Source organism: Acomys minous (genome assembly GCF_964271855.1).
Source record: "Acomys minous genome assembly, chromosome: 11".
In the NCBI taxonomy this organism is placed as follows: Eukaryota; Metazoa; Chordata; class Mammalia; order Rodentia; family Muridae; genus Acomys; species Acomys minous.
The window spans coordinates 46,288,154-46,305,737 of record NC_140492.1 but is presented as its reverse complement, the minus strand read 5'-3'; the positions used below and the strand labels follow the sequence as shown (position 1 = coordinate 46,305,737).

The window sequence follows — 17,584 nt, the reverse complement described above, 5'->3', positions numbered from 1 at the left end:
GTAGGTTTCTAGGACCTTCTGGATCCTTCTATTTCCCCATTCTCCCATACCTCTCTCACCAGGAGTACCAATAGGAAAACCCAGCATTTATCCCAATTTCTTGCTAAGTGAAGACTTTGAGGGGCAATTTCTGTTGTGCTAGTGTCCAATTAATTATAAGTGAGTATATGCCATGTGTATCTTTCTGGGTCTAGGTTACCTCACTTGGGATGATCATTTCTGGTTCTATCCATTTGCCTGCAAATTTTAGGATTTCCAAGGACAATGCATGCAGTAAACCTAGAATCCCTATTCAGCTCTAGCCAATGGATAGCACACTCTCCACATTGTGTGCAGAGCGGGGACTGCCTCTGACATGAACTCTGGTGCCCCCTATTTGACCACTTCCTCTTGGTGGGGAGGCCTGGTAGCACTCAGAGGAAGGGTAAGCAGGCTATCTGGATGAGACCTGATAGGCTGTGATCATATGGTGGGGGAGGAGGTCCCCTTCTGTCAGAGGTCTAGGGGAGGGGAATAGGGTGAAAGAAGGAGGGAGGGCAGAATGGGAGGATACAAGTGAGGGTATAACAATTGAAATGCAATCTGAACAAATTAAATTAAAAAACAAATTAAAAAAAAGTGAACAGAGCGATATCACAACAGACACCAAAGTAATCTCAAGTGTCTTAAGCAAATACTTTAAACATCTGCACTATTCCAGTTTTTTGAAAAACCTTAGTTTTTCAAAACTTAGATGAGTTTCTTGATTCATCCAAACTATTAAAGTTAAACCAAGTTGAGACCAACAATCTAAACAGACTCAGAACAACAGAGGGTGATAAACAGCCTCCGACTAAAGAATATCATAGCCCACATGGCTTCACAGCGGAGTCCTACTATACTTCCAAAGAACTACACCCAATGCTTCTTAAACTATGGGGGGGGGGGAAGAGGGAGAGAGAATAAACCTAAACTTGTTCTATGAAACCTGTCTTATTCTAATATTCAAACCAGGTAAGGACACAACAACAAAAGAATCAAAACTACAGACCAACACCCTGATACTGTTCACAGACGCAAAACCCTTTCAATAAAATACTATCAAGCCAAATATAGGCAAATATCAAGAAGATCATCTACTATGAAAAAGTTAGCTTTATTCCTGAAATTGCAGGATGGTTGGTTCAATATACATAAGTCAATAATAAATGTAATAAGCCACATAAAAGGATTAAAGACAAAATTTATGTGATCATCTCAATAGATGCAGAAAAAAAGGCTTTGACAAAATCTAACATGTCCTAGACAAAGGTAGACTGCAGGGAATATACCTCAACAAAATAAAGGCTACATATGACAAACCCATTATCTCAAATGGTGAGAAACTGAAGCAATCTCATTATACACTGTACACAGGAATGAGCCAGGCTGCCCCTGTCCCCACTCACTTTCAATATAGCACGAGACACACTAGCCAGAGCAGCAAGGGAAGAGAAAGAAACCAAAGGGACACAAACAGCACAGAAGTCAAATCACCTGCAGTTACATCCTAACCGGATATGATAGATAAATGACACTGGAGATTCCACCAGACAACTTCTAGAAGCAATCAACAATTTCAGCAAAGTGACAAGGTACAAAGTCAGCCTATAAAACCCAACAGCCACACACACGGTAAGTAGCTGCGAAGGTGAGCCTGTAATTCAAGCCTCATAAGAGAGACTGGACTCTGGAGCTGGCTAGTGACTGAGAAACCCTGCCTCAAAGAAAAAGATAGAACAGTCATCAGTGGAGGAAGAATTCCCACATTAATTGTGGTCTTCTTCTGCATGTGCATCCTCTAAACACATGAAAACATCTATACACATTAGCAAAGAAATGGAAAACAATGTCAAGGTGGGGGGGGGGGGCGGGGAGAGGGAGAGAGAGGGGAGACGAGAACAAGAACGAACTGGATCATTCTATTCACTACAGTATATGTTTGTATATGCTGTTAGATGAAGAACATGCAAGAAAATCAGCCTTGCCCAGACACTGTGGGAAACGGAGGCCTATTTCAATCATCTTTTTAGTAAGTGGAAGGCTTGCGCAGTCCTACACCCAGACTGTTAATTGGTGCTAGTTCCTTAAGGCCTTGCTATACTGAATCTGAAGACTCCTCAGTAAGCTTCATGTTGTTTCCTGAAAGTACAGAACAATGATACATATGCACCCAACACCCTCCTCAAATATGAAACTGTTCTGCATATTCTTACAATAGAAATACTGCTCAAATTATTTTTGATACTGTTAACGGCTTTACATTTAGTAATGCCATCTGACATAACAATTTTACATGTATACTAACAAGAATAAAACCTAGGTGGTTTTAGTGTGGGTCTTTCCACATGTTAATAACACCCATCTGGCAGAAGCCGTGGAGGGAGAGGTGGGCCACACAACTAGCCATCAAAATACTTTAGCTGTGTACAAGAAACCTAAAGAGAAAACAATGCATGTGCTCCAAAGAAGACATTTTATTTCAGCACACAAAGAACCATCAAAATGAGAGCCTATGTAATTTCTAAAATTGGTATTACCATGGTTGTCAGTTTGTATTAAAATAATCCCTGAGTTCAAGACATGGTTTTATGAAATCTGGAAAGTCATTCATAAGGTTAAAAAAAAAAAGAAAAGAATATTTTGGCAAGAAAAAAGTGATGAGAATTTGCTACAGTGAATAGTTAATCATATCACCAACTTCCGGTTTAGTAAAAGAACACAAGAAAAAAGTAATTTTATAATTAATATCTCAAGACATTTTAACAACCAGTGATCTCACTGGTGAAACGGGTCTCTACTTGAAATCACACAAAACACCAGTTTTATTAACATAAACCTCCTAGATTTTTATAAAATTTAAAAAATCTTTGATTGCATAAAAACTTTAACTTCCTATATGACACCATATAGTTATAAAATAGGAAATTATATAAGACAAAGGACCAAATCAGAATCCTAAATAAAAAACAATCAAGTTCAAAATGCAACTAAAATATTGGGGGGAGAAACACGCATATCATTCATGGTATGGACGTGAGCCAAATTCCATACCATGGTATAGAATTCATGGTAACCGACTCTGAGACTAGGGCTCACTTCACCCAAGAACTTGCAGAAAGTTCCTCCCACTATAGGAGGAAGAGGGAAGTCACGTGCTATTTGTAAGACTTACCCACACTCTAGCTGATAATATGATACCTTCTGGAATGTTAAAAAAACAAAACAGTAATTTGACTTCTTGGCATAAATTTCACAAATATATATGTACAACAAAATGCAAAAAAATATTTTCACTACAATCACACAATAAAAGAGAGAACCTCATTGGGTGAATTTTATGTATCAATGTAATGGAATGGCTTGTGTATCTCTGTCTCACTCTGGGTGACTCCCAAACAGAACTTAAGACTTAAGCCATCAAAACACACCTAGTCGGGCAGGGACATGGCAACTGTCAAAAAAAAAAAAAAAAAAAAAGCAAGATTCTGCTTCAAGGTAATTGAAGCTGTTTTATGAATATCCATCTAATAATCCAGAGGATCTGATAAAGATGACTACATTGGCCACTCTGAAAACTCCTGTAGCATGGAGGACACAGTAAATAGGGAAACAAATTTCCAACAGGGTGCATCTTACAGCCCCACCTATGTTTGGAAATAACATGAACATATATGAAGTAAAGTCATGAAGAAAAGTGTGCTGGGAAGTTTAGGTCCAATAGCAGTGCTGCCTGGGGGAAAGAACCCGGGATCTTTGAAGGTGGTGAAGTGGGAAAAAAAAAAAAAGATTTGCACAGCTGATCTTTTCAAGTTCCTGTAAGATTGTATTTTCTATTCTGTATGAAGAGTATACTTGTATATGAAGTATACAAGGAAATAAAGCATCATAAAATGGTGAGCTAGAGCCTAGTGTTGTAACTGTGCAGGTTTTATAAATGAAGATCACTTTCTTCAGATGTTCATCTGGGAGGAGGATGCTCTGGAGGATGTAAGTGCTCTTTGCCATCAGACAAGACAGCGCTTCCGATTTCCTGAGTACGTGTACTGCCTCTTCAGATATCTTTTCTGTTCAAAGAACTTCCCACTCAAGAAAAGTGTCTCTTCACAATGCCAGGCTCCATTTTCCTGAATGACTTAGATCAGGAAGGAAAGCTCTCGGGGATGGATGTGGGTATGACCCCCAAGGCAACTGCTCACCACTGTGGAAAGGAAAAACAAGGATAGGAATCGCTTCTTTCTAGAGTTTTTCAAGGAAAACCACCAATGAAAAGTTTAGCCCAAAGTGAAACTCTCAGAAAAGGAGTCACACTCATCATGAAGATTCCACAACGCTGACTGATGGGTCAGAACTTGACTGTTGGAATGATGCTATCTAAATAAAGCAAAAAAGTATCATAGGCTACCCTTAGTCCCCCTGACAACCATTCCCTGCCACTTCTGCGCTAGACTTGGCTTTTTTGTGTCCATCTGGTCAGAGTTCTTATAACGCACTCACATAACAGCTTCCACCCACTCAAAAGTGGAGTACCTACATTTGGGATGTCGCACTCTGCTTTAAGACTTTCTTTTGTTCTACACCTCGTTTCTACAGTGAGGCACATTGTCTGAGGTTCCCCTGTTCCTGGGCTGTGGGCATTCACATTCGGCTCAAGAATAAACTACCCCTTCTTGCCTTGGAGGGGAGGGTGGTTCTTAATGTTGACTCAGGTTCTTTCTTAAAGCCAGGCTGGCCTTCTGGGAACATGAGCCCTTTGTCACCAGGCCCACAGCTAAGTAATAATTTCAAGTAGAAATTAATGAATTTAAAAGTCGTAAGCTATCTTTTGAATGTGAGCAAGGCCATCATAAACTTACAGATTCCTTAGTAAACGAGAATAGTTAGATGTTTTCCATTTTGATATATGATAAACTCAAATATCCATACAATTAGTATATGGTATTATAATAGGAGTCATAAACAATTATCTTAATAAAGCTTTAATTCTATTTTAAAAGAATGAAGAATATGTCTGGTTCATGTCCAACTCAAATTCTGATTCTCTTAGGCAATATTCTATAGATTTAGTCTTCTATTTAGAAGAAAGCATTGCTGACTAATGCAGTTGACTCCTTGATGTGAGTGAGGAAAAGGAAATCACAACGCTACCTGGTTGATTACTTCTTAAGGACCAATATTGTTCATCTACTCACAAGGTCTTTTCTCAGCAAGTTTCCATCAACAAAACGTCTTGACTATTTTCAGCATCATTCTTCACTTCTACCCAGGATTACGCTTGTTACCAGACTTACTACAATCAAATTACTCTAATTATTATTATCTGAGTAAATTATCTCCAACCTCCTGAACTGAGCCATCCTGACAGCCCTCTGCTTCATGGTCAACTCAAGTTTTTATACCGTGTCTTATAGTATATATGTACTAGTTGTAATTCCTTAACTAAAATGCAACGCATATGACCTGAACTAAATAACTTTTTATAATTCTATAAACAGGCATCTTGAAAATACAATGAATAAATTACATACAAGCTGATTTTCCTGGCAAGACTACAATTATATTCCATTAAGCGTCTTCTAAAAATAGTATTAATATCCTCAACACAATTCTCAGAACAAAGTCTAGATACCCACTGATTAAGGCAGGAATGTTCTCTAGCCTAGCATTTGGCAGGTCTGGTCAAGGGCTTCTCAGGCATTTCACGCTGTTTCCTACTTTTATTTATTTGCCACGGACTGTACTTTGTATGAAAGACATCTCTGAAAAGATGGCACGTCAGTGTCAAGGTGCCCAGCTTAGGAGGGGAGAGGTAGAGGCCCCGCCAGCGACAGCACATGGAAGGGCGCTTCACACCCCTGCTGCCCCTGACTGTATGGTGAGCCAAGGAACAGAAGCTGAGAATATCTTCACAGACCAGGCTAAGTGCAGTATGTATTCAGATTATGCACGGTGAGGATCGAAGGCAGAAGGCATGTCTCCTAAGGACAACAGACTATTCCAGAGACAAATCCCAGATACTGAGTGAGAACAAAATACACTGTGTGCGTAACAGAGAAAATGGCAGCAAAACAAACTAAGGAACAAAATAAAACTATAACTGAAAATAAAAGAACTCATTTATTTGTCTAATCTTTCTCAGCCAAAAACCCAAAACATGAGCCCAGGTGTAGACACAATGGGACAAGTGCTGCATTTGCGCATGAGTGACTACACACTGACTCCAACATAGATGCTAAGTCACCACAAGTGTAAGTAACCTGAGGGTCCAGTATTCACTCTCAGGATTTTAAACTGACACACATATCACCTGCTGCTCAATAAAGAAATGCAAAAATTTAGATCTCTTTCACACTGAAAAAAAAAAAAAAACAGCAAGAGTAAAATGCTATTCTCCAAGAAAAGCAAGTGTCCACAACATTCCACCAAAGGTACTTATGGTTTCTACTTTTCATCCATATTTTTTAAAATGCCTATTCTTACAATAAATGTGTAGGCCAATGCAACTGCACTCACAATCAGTGTCTAACCTCAGTCTTTAGAGAAAGGCCAGTACAGTACTGACTTCCCTTATCCACACTTTTCTTACTAACTTCACTAAGTCTGAGTACTCCCATTATTTCAGAGGAATGATATATGTCATATAATATAATATGTTATATGTCATTACAAAATAGGTAACGACATTTTGAAAAATTAATACCAATAATGGCATAGGATTAAAAATTTTTTATTCATTACAATAGTTGCAATGGGGTCTCCAGTATCCCTGCCTAGTCTCAAACTCACTGTGTGGCCTCTTGGGTGCTGGGACTGTAGACATGCAACACAACAGTGGGGCAGATATTCAGAAGCTAGTTCAGGTGACTTTAAGTGTCCTCCTGAACACATACCTGGCACAGAAGGTCTTTCTGAGGCAGAGAAGGGGCTCGTTCTTCATACACAGGTGGCGGCTTATGTGTAGGTGGAAGGTCAATTCTGTATTCAAAATAGTGAACAAATGTGGGAGTGATTTGAGGAGAAAAAACAAAGAAAACAAGGTTCTCACAACTCTGGAGAACATCTTCACACTAATAATAATACATAATTATTATACTGTACATGTTTAACTTATATTCTGTTAATCTGTCAGGAAATAAAAGTCAGCAGTACTACTAATACTTAACACCAAACTAACTTTTTCACATTAAAGAAGTAACTCAAAGAGAAGCACTGAAAAGTATTATTAAACAAGTAATCTTTTACATGATCCATCCTCTTGAGTTTCGTATATTTTCACCTTTGATTATGCAGACAAACATTTTAAAGACTGTATTATTATTTAAAGATTTTTTATTTACATATATGAGCATATGTCTGTCACACGTAAGCAAATGCCCATAGGCCAGAAGAAAGGTCAGATGTAAAGGAATTTAATTTAGCACATGGCTGTTCTGGCAAGAGTTCACATCCAAAGACCTTCTAGGTCTGGGTGATCCAGCTGAAACACAGGAGACAGGGGCAAGCAGATCTCTGAGTTCAAGGCCAGCCTCGTATAGAGAGCACGTTTCAGGTAAAGAAAAGCTTAGTTCCAGGCATTTAACCCTAACATTAAGGAGACAGAGGCACACAGATTCTGAGTTCTAGTTAGTGCTGTTCAGTCAGTTCGGTTGAGAGTGAGTTTAGAGGCAGTGGGCGGTTGAGTTCATGGAATTCAGGGACAGTTTTTATTGAGAGTTTTACAGAGAGAGGTTGAAGAGAGAACAAGCCAGACACAGGTGAAGACAGAACAAGCCAGAGAATGAGAAGGAGCCATAAGATTAGAACAGACTGCTAGAGTTAGTTTGAAGCTAAGCAGAACAATTTAGTGAGAAACTGAGAGAAGTCAGTTTGAATCAGTCAGCTTGGAAAGTTTGCGCCAGAACAGCTAAGCTGAACCAGGCAGCTGGAGTTCAGAAAACTAGAAAGAGTGAGCGTATTCAGTTGTTAGATTGTATGGAGGCTAGAAGCTTCCAGGAGTAGGCCCGGGTAAGCAGATGGAGGCAGTAAGCCTCTGAGACAACAATTATATCAGAAGAATAAAAGTTTCTTTTACAGTTAGATCCCATGTTGCCAGAGTTACAGGCTGTGAACTTCCAGATGTGGGGGCTTGGAACACTCAGCTCCTCTGCAAGAGCAGCAAGCACTCCTCACTCACTAAGCCATCTCTCCAGCCTATGATATGTGTATTACTATGTTTCTCAAAATGGCCCTAGTTCATATTACAGTTTGGAACCGATTTCCTTGGGGCTGGAGAGACAGATCAGACGTTAGAAGTGCATGTTCACACAGGGGATCTGGATTCAGTTCCCATCCAGCACCCACAAGGTGCTCACAATCAAGTCCCAGGGGCTTCTGATGCCTTGCCTGATTTCCATGGGCACCAGGAATGCACATGGCGCAGAGACACACATGCACACAAAACAAAATTCTAATCTTTTAAAAGGGTTTTACTCATTTTTAGAACATTTATTCCATAAATTAAGGTTTTTTTCCAACAAAAATCCATTATAAATCAAGCCATCTGAAATAGACAAAGGACCCAGTATTTCTTTAAAGAATATGTTTGATGACCTCATTTGTAAAATTCTGATATTCACATATATTTTAAATGTCACTCAGAAAAAATAAAGAAAAAGTCACTCAGATATTTTAAAACACATTTGAGTCTTTAGTCTATGTTTTAGAAAAGTTTCACATACAACACACACAAATTTTCAATGTTTTTTGAAGACTAAAGATATATTTCCAATATTTTTTATTAGAAAATAAAATTAAAAACTATCTTTATTTAAAAATAAATCAATCTTTAAATGGTAAAATAATAAATTTACCATTACCTACTCATTTCTCAATATGGGCATAAAGTAATATTTTCTAGTTAAAAGAATTCAAAAGTTCATAAAAACAGTTAACTATAAAAGAGCTCCAGTCTTACAGTTATCAAATTAAAGTAGCACTTTACCATCTTTTCCCTAATGAAAATTGCAAAATTTTACAGCACCATTTAGGTAAGGAAACAGGCTTATGGGACCAGTGACTTGCTCATGGTAACAGCACCAACTACATTATGAAAGGGGCTACAATCCAGAAACGCCAGTATAGTGACTTTGTCAGATTAAAGAAGTGTTTGTGCGCTTTTTTTGGAACAGGGTATCTCTGTGTAACCTTGACTGTTCTGGAACTCACTCTGTAGACCAGGCTGGCCTCAGACTCAAGAGAATCTCCTGCCTCGGCTTCCTAAGTGCATGGGATTAAATATGTACAGTACCACCACCAGGCACTCCATAGCACTTTATAGAAAAACAAAGGAATGGATCATTTGAATATCAGTCTCATGCCCTCATGCAACAACATACACAGGAAACCCCACTACTGAGTTCACAAAACAAAACCATCTTACTCTGTTCCAAATACAAACATGTGAAGTATAAAAAGTATCACCCAGCTAAACAGAGCTGACAAGATTAAAATGTTTATTAGTTATTCCATTCTACAAAAAGGCACAACATTCATCTTGTAATTCAATCTCAGTGATTAGGCTGTTCATTCATTAAAGGAAAAGATGCTTAATTTCTTAAGGAAAAAGCTTTAAAACAAGTCTTTAAAATTAACTCTTGGTAGTTATTAAGTCTAAGACGTTGCTAATACTGAAACATATTTATTAAAGGCCTTAATTCTATTCAGGTTGGACAACATAAGCTATAATTATGATGAATTTGGAAAGATGCCCAATGCCTGTGGTTGAGGATTTGCCTAACACGTCTGCTTATAGCAGCCCTGTGAAGATGCTCACCTACCAGGATGTAGTTCAAGGTGTTCTGATGAAATCACAGCCAGCTCACGAGGGCCAAACACTATCCTTATTTCCATGTGTTGAACACAAAGTAATGGAAAGGTTGACATAATGGAAAATAGGTGGTCACAGCTGAACACACGCAAAACTGTTACCTACACTTTGTCAAGATAGGATGGTCTCTTCTTCCGTGGTGTCAGCAACACAGTCACGAAGACAGCGATGATGAACAGGGCCAGGACAGCTCCAATCACCGCTCCAGCCACTGCTATGGATGAGGTCTGCTTAAGTGGGATGTCTGTTAAGGAATGAAAAATTTGGCTTTTCAAACAACTTTATAGAGTTCTTGAAGTTGCATGCTTTAATTTTCAGAGTGCTCAATGGTTATTTGGTTGAAATATGCTATCCAATAATCAGTTTAGCGAACTAATTCATCAATTTTAGGAGCATTATGCTAATACCCTTCATTTTCCTAAAGTATCCCAGCTTTGCTTTACTCAGTCTACGTAAAGAATATCTCCAATCAAGCATTAGGGAGTGAATCTACTCTCTTCAATAAAAAAATGTCTAAAGAAAAAGATAAATAAAAAATAAAGATTATTTTAAATTCTCATTCTAAACGATGATAAATATAATTGGTTTATCATTAATATACTTACCGTCTCCATTCTATTAAAATGAAAAGGAACACTATTAAAATAATGTAACAATATTCAAGGACTAAACAAAAAAATTACCACAGATAAAATATAGTATAAAAAGTGATAGTGGATACTGTAAAAACGCTAAAAATGCTTTAAAGTAGAGTATTTCAAAATAGTGGACACATCAACAATTGCAGTTCTCTCTCTATATATATACACACTTTGATAATACACCCGTGTATAAAACTTGTGAAATATATTTCTCAGAATAAAGCACATATTTTGATAAGTAGTTAATATAGCAGTTAGTATCTCATACAAATATGAAGAAGGTATTACCATTGATAAATTTGGAAATAGAATCACTGCAATTCAAATGTATTAAGTAATATCATCATATGCTTTACATTGCTAATTCTAGCCATATGAAATCCAACAGCTCAATTTTGTGGAATGACTCCTAAGTTTCTTTATACTCATTTTCTGGTTTTTTGTTTTGGGGTTTTTGTTTTTGTTTTTTGAGACAGGATACCTACCATGCATCTCAGGTAGAGCTGGTACTTGCTGTGTAACCAAGGAAACCTATGAACTCACGACCTTGAAGGCGGGCCGTGTTAAGTGAGGATTACAGGCATCTGCCACCATGCCCAGTTTAAGTGCTGCAGGGCAGCCAACCCAGTTTTGTGTACAGTAAGTACATACTCCACCAAATGAGCTACACCCTCACTCCATAAACTTGATTACGTCTCCTACCCAGAAAGGCAGACAGTAAAACGCCACTTCATAAATAACGACATGGTTCTAAAGCAGCCTGGCCACAGTCATGCAGCTAATGAGCAGTAGAGAACAAACGGAAAAGCTGGGCTGAGATACAAGTCTCTAGCCCATGCTTTTTCTCTGATGTGAGGGTGGACTGCTTTCATTAAAATGCACTAGTCGCATGCCGTGAATCCTTGTGTTTGTATTTTCACACCAGGCATGGCAATGGAAATGGACCTGACACACTGGCATGTTGGAAACGTTATTCAGTTGCAGCACTGGGGCGGCTGAGGCAGGTGCATGCTATTCACATGTGTCTTACATGTCTTGAAAGGCTGTTACGTTCTCTAATTTTCTTTAGCAAACTAACAATATAGTGTACGTTTCAGACAGACACTTTTATATGTCAGTGCAAGTCACTTTTTGAATAAACCATCAATGACTACAACTAGGCAGAGTGGGAAGTGCATGCAATTATGCTCAAAGTACAACTTTGACTTTTAACACAACTGAGACTATCAACTTCCGTTCATCAGTCTAATCCTGACTCTCAATGTGACAGCATAAGGTCCAAGTACTTGTCAGTGCAGTCAAGACTTCTTAGTGCTTGTAAATGCATGAGAGATTTGTGATCATTCTATGTAATGTTTTCCTCAGAATATAAATTATTATTTTCAACCACTACACCAACCTTCACTGTTGATGAGTGTACTCTGTCTTAATGACAGGCTCAAGTTGACCACCTAAAAGCAGTGGCAAAAATCAAAGTCCCAAGTGTCAAATTTACTATTCATTACACACTAGCTCTTTTAAATATGTCTTTAATACATAAGCATAAACTGGCCCTATCCCTAGGGGGCCTTGTTTTATACTGATGTTCACAGGAGAGAGTAAGAGTAGTACTTCCAAAACTGTTCTTCAAGTTACTCTTGAGTAGGAAAACAAACTAAGATTGTCAATCTGCAGATCATCACAAAATAGTTCACATGGGTAAAGCTGGTGATAAATACTTTTATGTTTCACATTTCCTTTCCTGACTCTTTTACTAAGGAAAAGGACAGAGCATACTTAAGGACAGTCCAATGTCTTACGTATATAAGTTGTTGCCTGTCATTATGAAATACAAAAGTTGTAAAAAGGTTTTGTATTCAAATCAAAGTATTTTCATGGAAATTTGAGAACTTGGTTCAAAAATATCACTTCAGATAAACATACACCACTATACAGGCTGCTTACACTGCATAAGTGAAAAGGTCAGTATAAAAGTGAAACTTGCCTTCTTTAAACTCAAGCCAGTGCCTTGAAGAAAAATCTTACCGCCCTGGAAGATGGCCGACAAAACTCAAATGATGCACTTGGCAGAAAGTAAGTGTTACCATTTTACCAGGAAAAGGTGTAAGTCTCTAAAGCAAGATTGCTGCTATCATAGCAATTATATTCCCTCACATTCACTGGGAAATTACTCCTTTATCCAAAAAGAAAAATAGCAATCTCCTATACCTCAAAAATATACCACCTGTAATTAAAGCGACCAAGTGTACATCTAAGACAAATGCTTAAAAGCCAACCAATATATATTGAACTCTTTAAGGTTCACAAGGGTATCCCATGTGCGAGGTGAGCACCTAAGCAAATGAGATTCCCAGACCACATAGTAACTATTATAGCTGTTAAATACAATTGTTTTGTTTTTATTATCCATCTTTTACTTACTGTCATACTACACCAAACTGGTATTACCAGTTTTTCCTATAAATAACCCTTCAGTGTTCAGGGCTGAGGATCCAGACCTTGTACATGATCTACTTCTGAGCTACACTGCCAACCTTCCAGTCTTCATTTTCAGTGGCTCCTTCCTGTTCTCAACATGTCATCCAAGTTTAACCCATGCAAAAATCTATAAGCTCACCATTTGTTTTGTCTTTTTCCTAAGTACCATGTTTATCTCAGGTCTTTTAGCTGTTCAATTACCAGGCATCTTGTGCTGAGCACCATAGCGCCACTAGGGCTACACAGGTGAACAGGATATAATACTGGTCCTTACAAGGAGAAGCAGCTCCCAGATGAGGTTATAGAATTAGCAAAATATGCACAGTCCAATCACACACAGAGATAACACTTAGATTTAAATAATGACATTTAATGTGGCTGGGGACATAAGTCAGTGGTAGTGCTTGCCTAGAATGAGAAAATACATTCCATTATTTGCAAATCACAACCCATCCCCCTCCAAGGAAAAGCAAAAAAAAAGCAACATGGTTAAAAACAAAAGCCAATTGTAACTAACATACAATGCATGAATTGGCACTACCAGACTGACATGATCCAAGTGTCTCTTGCACACCTGCCACATGGGGCCCCAGGTGAGCAGAAAGGAGTGGAACATGTCCAGAACAAATGTGAACTGAGGTACTTCTTCAAGCCCTCCATTTGTGTGTCCCTTCCAAGCATAATCAACATGTATGACACAAGGGAGTTCAGCCACCTGACCCAGTATTCATCTTTAACACTAAAAACTGTACAGGTGCAATTCCATGGGTATCCCATGCGCCAGGCAAGCACCTAAGCAAATGAGACTCGCAGACCCCATCTGTGACCACCCTGGGAGCTCACTGAACCTCGTACATGCTAGCCCTGCAAAAGCAGCAGCATAACAAAGGTATCACATAATTCAGATGAAGGCAGGACCAGCATCTTATTCAACACACAACCTTCCACCAATTCGCTGTAGTACTGAAGTAAAACCATGGCATCCTAGTGAGCTGTGGTGAGTGAACCAAAACTAATTCAGGTGTATCAAGAGACCCAATAAATGGCTCCCAAGCTGGTAGTGGTTAAGAAATCATTCAAGTTCTCAGCAACACACTCCTTCCCTGGGAACTCAGTTGCCTTTCAGAGCACCACATTAAGCCGAGTGTCAGAAGACAGGAAGCATAGAATGAATAAGGTCTTTTAAAATTGAATCAAAGAAGTCTAAAAACCAAGATTTTAAAAAGGAAGCACATTTAATCATTTTTAAATATCATTTTGTGAGAAAAGAGGTTAACTTTTAAAATGAAGCACATTGTGTATCCCAAATAGTGACAATTACACTGACATGTTAAAAGAATTATTTACCAGAGTTAAAATGTCCATTTCAGACTATTTTAAAATACATACAGCTGAGTTGCTCTAGAAGCACAAATATACTTGGAATACATATTAATTTTTAGCTCATGTTACAATCAAGATTTTTCACTGATCTACAAAAGGTAAACAAAAATAAAAAGATGTAAACCTGGTATACATACAAGATGGTTAAAAAAAAAAAAAAAAGACCATGGGTAGCATTTTAAAATTCTGTTGAAGTACCATAAATTTATCATTTGAGATACACTTACTTATGGACTAGCCTCTCAGTATGGAAAGGGGGTAAAAGGTTTTCCATAGAGGGGAAACATGGTCAGAATTATTCAGGTACCAGGCACGCCACAAAGGGAAAGTACAGTTAATCCATCTAGACAGGAGTAAGCCTTCTGTTACTGTGTCTCAGCATCGAGGACCAAATAGTTGCTAATGTCAGAGCAGAAAAGCGAGCATTATGAGCCTCCTGGTGGAAGAATGCATCATCTCCAATGAAGTAGCCTTGCATACACAATGAAACTGGAATGAAAGCAAGGCTCTAGACCCTACCACCAACTTATAAAAATGCAGAGGATATGTTTGGGGTGCAATGGGACAATCCACACAGGGAAGCTATAGAAAAAAAATGAAGCCATTTTAGAAAACAAAAACAACATGGATGGAAAAAATGTGGCCCACCACACAAGAAGGTATTTCTAAAATGCATTATGCAGATCATACTTGGATCCTGATTAAAACTGCTAAGAGTGACAGAAATGTGAATACTTACTGCTTGCAATTAGAGAAATATTCATTTTTGGTATAATAAAGATACCAAGAAAACGTTTTACAAAGATACAGTGGCTGATTTTTTAGACCCATCTTTGTTTTAGAATGCATAACGACTTACTGCCAATGAGGTAACGACAGCAATGCTGATGGGCTTACACTGCAATACCAGTGTAAGTGAACTGGTAAAAACCAAAGCAGGTGGATTATAAAAAAAATCTACAAGTAGGTTTTCCCTGAGACGTTTCTGGTAACTGGAACGGTATCATTTCTGCATCAGTGTATCTATACAGAAATGCTATGCATGGATGGAAGTAAGGCTCTGGATTGTTCTCACGCATTACGGATTACTTCTGCGGCAAGTTACCCAGCTGCTGATGCTCACGTTGTCACTGCTGTCACCATAGTCTGCAGCTAGAACAATGAACTGCTACTTTCTTCCCACAACCAAATAAACTTTACTCATCTGAAGTGAAACACAGAGTAACTACTGTAAGCGCCGATAAAATATATACAGTATCTTATGCTTAATTTCACTACTCATTTTCTTGTTTTAATATTCAAATGTACCATAAGGGAAGAAAACAGGCATATGTAAACAGAGACATGTTTATTATTTTAAAGTTGGGATACTGCTGACACAAAGATTCTGAAAAATGTTGTCGTGAATGAATTTGTTTTGGTATATCACCAGATGAACAAAACCATCCAAAGTGTATGCCACTTGAAGAAATGGCTGCTTGTTCAAAAATAATTTAGAAAAATATATAGCATTATTAAAAATAACAAAGAGGATTATGGTATTATTTGTATTCAAAACGGTTCATAAGCAGTAAGTAAACACGACTAAATGGCAAGCTAAGCATCTTTTAAAATGAGCTGATTTCAAAATAAAACCAACTGATAGCTATACACAATGGTTCCAGGACCCCAAAATGCCGAGATGCAATGATGTTCAAACTTCTGGCAATGTAGTAGATGAACACAGTCTGTACAAACCCTATGCACTTTCATCTTCAGATCATTTAAAATGCCGAATGAATTGTACATTCTGTGTAATGGTTGTGTATGGTGCTTAAGAAAAGGTAAGACAAATAGGTTGCACATGTTTGGTGCAGATGCAATTTTGAAAATATTTCTGAGTATCACTGATGATGAATACACAAAGTATCTGCTGAATATATGCTAAAAACCAATTGTATAATAGCTAACATGTCAATGTGGCTAACGTCTACTTATAGGCACTGTCAAAGTTTACTTAACTCTATCTTTAACCTGATATTAGTTGTTGGGAAGGAACATGAAGTAAATCCTAATTCCTATAATTATTAATGGCATTTTAATTGTTAATTGAAATGAAAGTGGGTTATGCATGTATAAACATACAAACATAGGTAAATGAGCAAATATAAGGACAAAGAAAATAATACAGAATTTAGACTCACTTTATAAATATGCCACTGAAAAGGTTTGTTTGAAACTTTATTTCATGATTTATTGCATGGCAATGAGGACCAACACCTAATAAGTTACTTGCTTTAAAAAAAAAAGTATTACTCGTTAAAGACTGAAACTGAAAAACTGAATGCAACCCCAGAATGTCAAATCAATCTGAGAAATATACCCCCAGCTCTCCCTTGACAGGTCATTTCCAATGAACAAGTAGGGAAGTGTGTTTATACTCTAGACCCTGTAAGGTTAAAAACTCTCTATGTGTGCCATTTTTTCCTTTCTCATGTTTTATGTTGATTACTTCCATATATAAATAACCTATTATAATGATACATTTTAACAATCTTTATCAAAATTATGTCAAATATTTTTGCATATTACATGGCTACATTTTTGTCACATTTTGCACTAATTCTAATTCCTATAATCCCTTAATGTAAAAATGTAGCTATAGTTTCTTTCTAAAACTTTTCACACATGAATGACTATCAGAAGCAACAACTACTACTAAAAAAACCTTAATGATTTCTTTATATATAGCTGTGTGTGTGTGTGTGTGTGTGTGTGTGTGTGTGTGTGTGTGTGTACACATGTGTGTGGCAGGGGATGGGCACAGACACACACAGCACTTACCAGGCACATGGTTAAATATTAAATGTTCAAATATAGTCAAATTCTATTTCATAGTTAACTTCTAGCTTATAGAAGTTTAGTGTATTTTAGTAAAATTTACAGAAAAAGTGATTTGTATCATTATTGAAATATTTTAACCAGTAGAAAAGAAACCATGAAGTGCATATAAAAATGTAAAAACAATTCAAAACATATCAAAGTAACAAAAGTAAACATGATCTCTACCGAGTAAAAATGATCTTTCAATGATCTAAGGAAATATGATTTATATATACCTGACAATCAGCTGTGCACATCACTGTATTCACATGAATACTCATGTTCACAGAAAACCCCCTGTGTACAGTGTACATACATAAAGCTTTAATGAACAGCA

General features: G+C 37.5%; 1 protein-coding gene across 1 annotated transcript in view; it reads right to left on the bottom strand.

Moving 5' to 3' along the window:
- Positions 1 to 17,584, bottom strand: part of NECTIN3 (nectin cell adhesion molecule 3) — a 110,179-nt gene that overhangs the window by 37,877 nt on the left and 54,718 nt on the right. Inside the window, exons 6-7 of the mRNA XM_084801573.1 lie at positions 9,989 to 10,127; positions 6,909 to 6,993 (exon numbers count right to left, since the gene is read on the bottom strand). Of these exons, the coding sequence (XP_084657699.1) occupies positions 6,909 to 6,993; positions 9,989 to 10,127 (224 nt within the window). The remainder of the gene's footprint in view (positions 1 to 6,908; positions 6,994 to 9,988; positions 10,128 to 17,584) is intronic.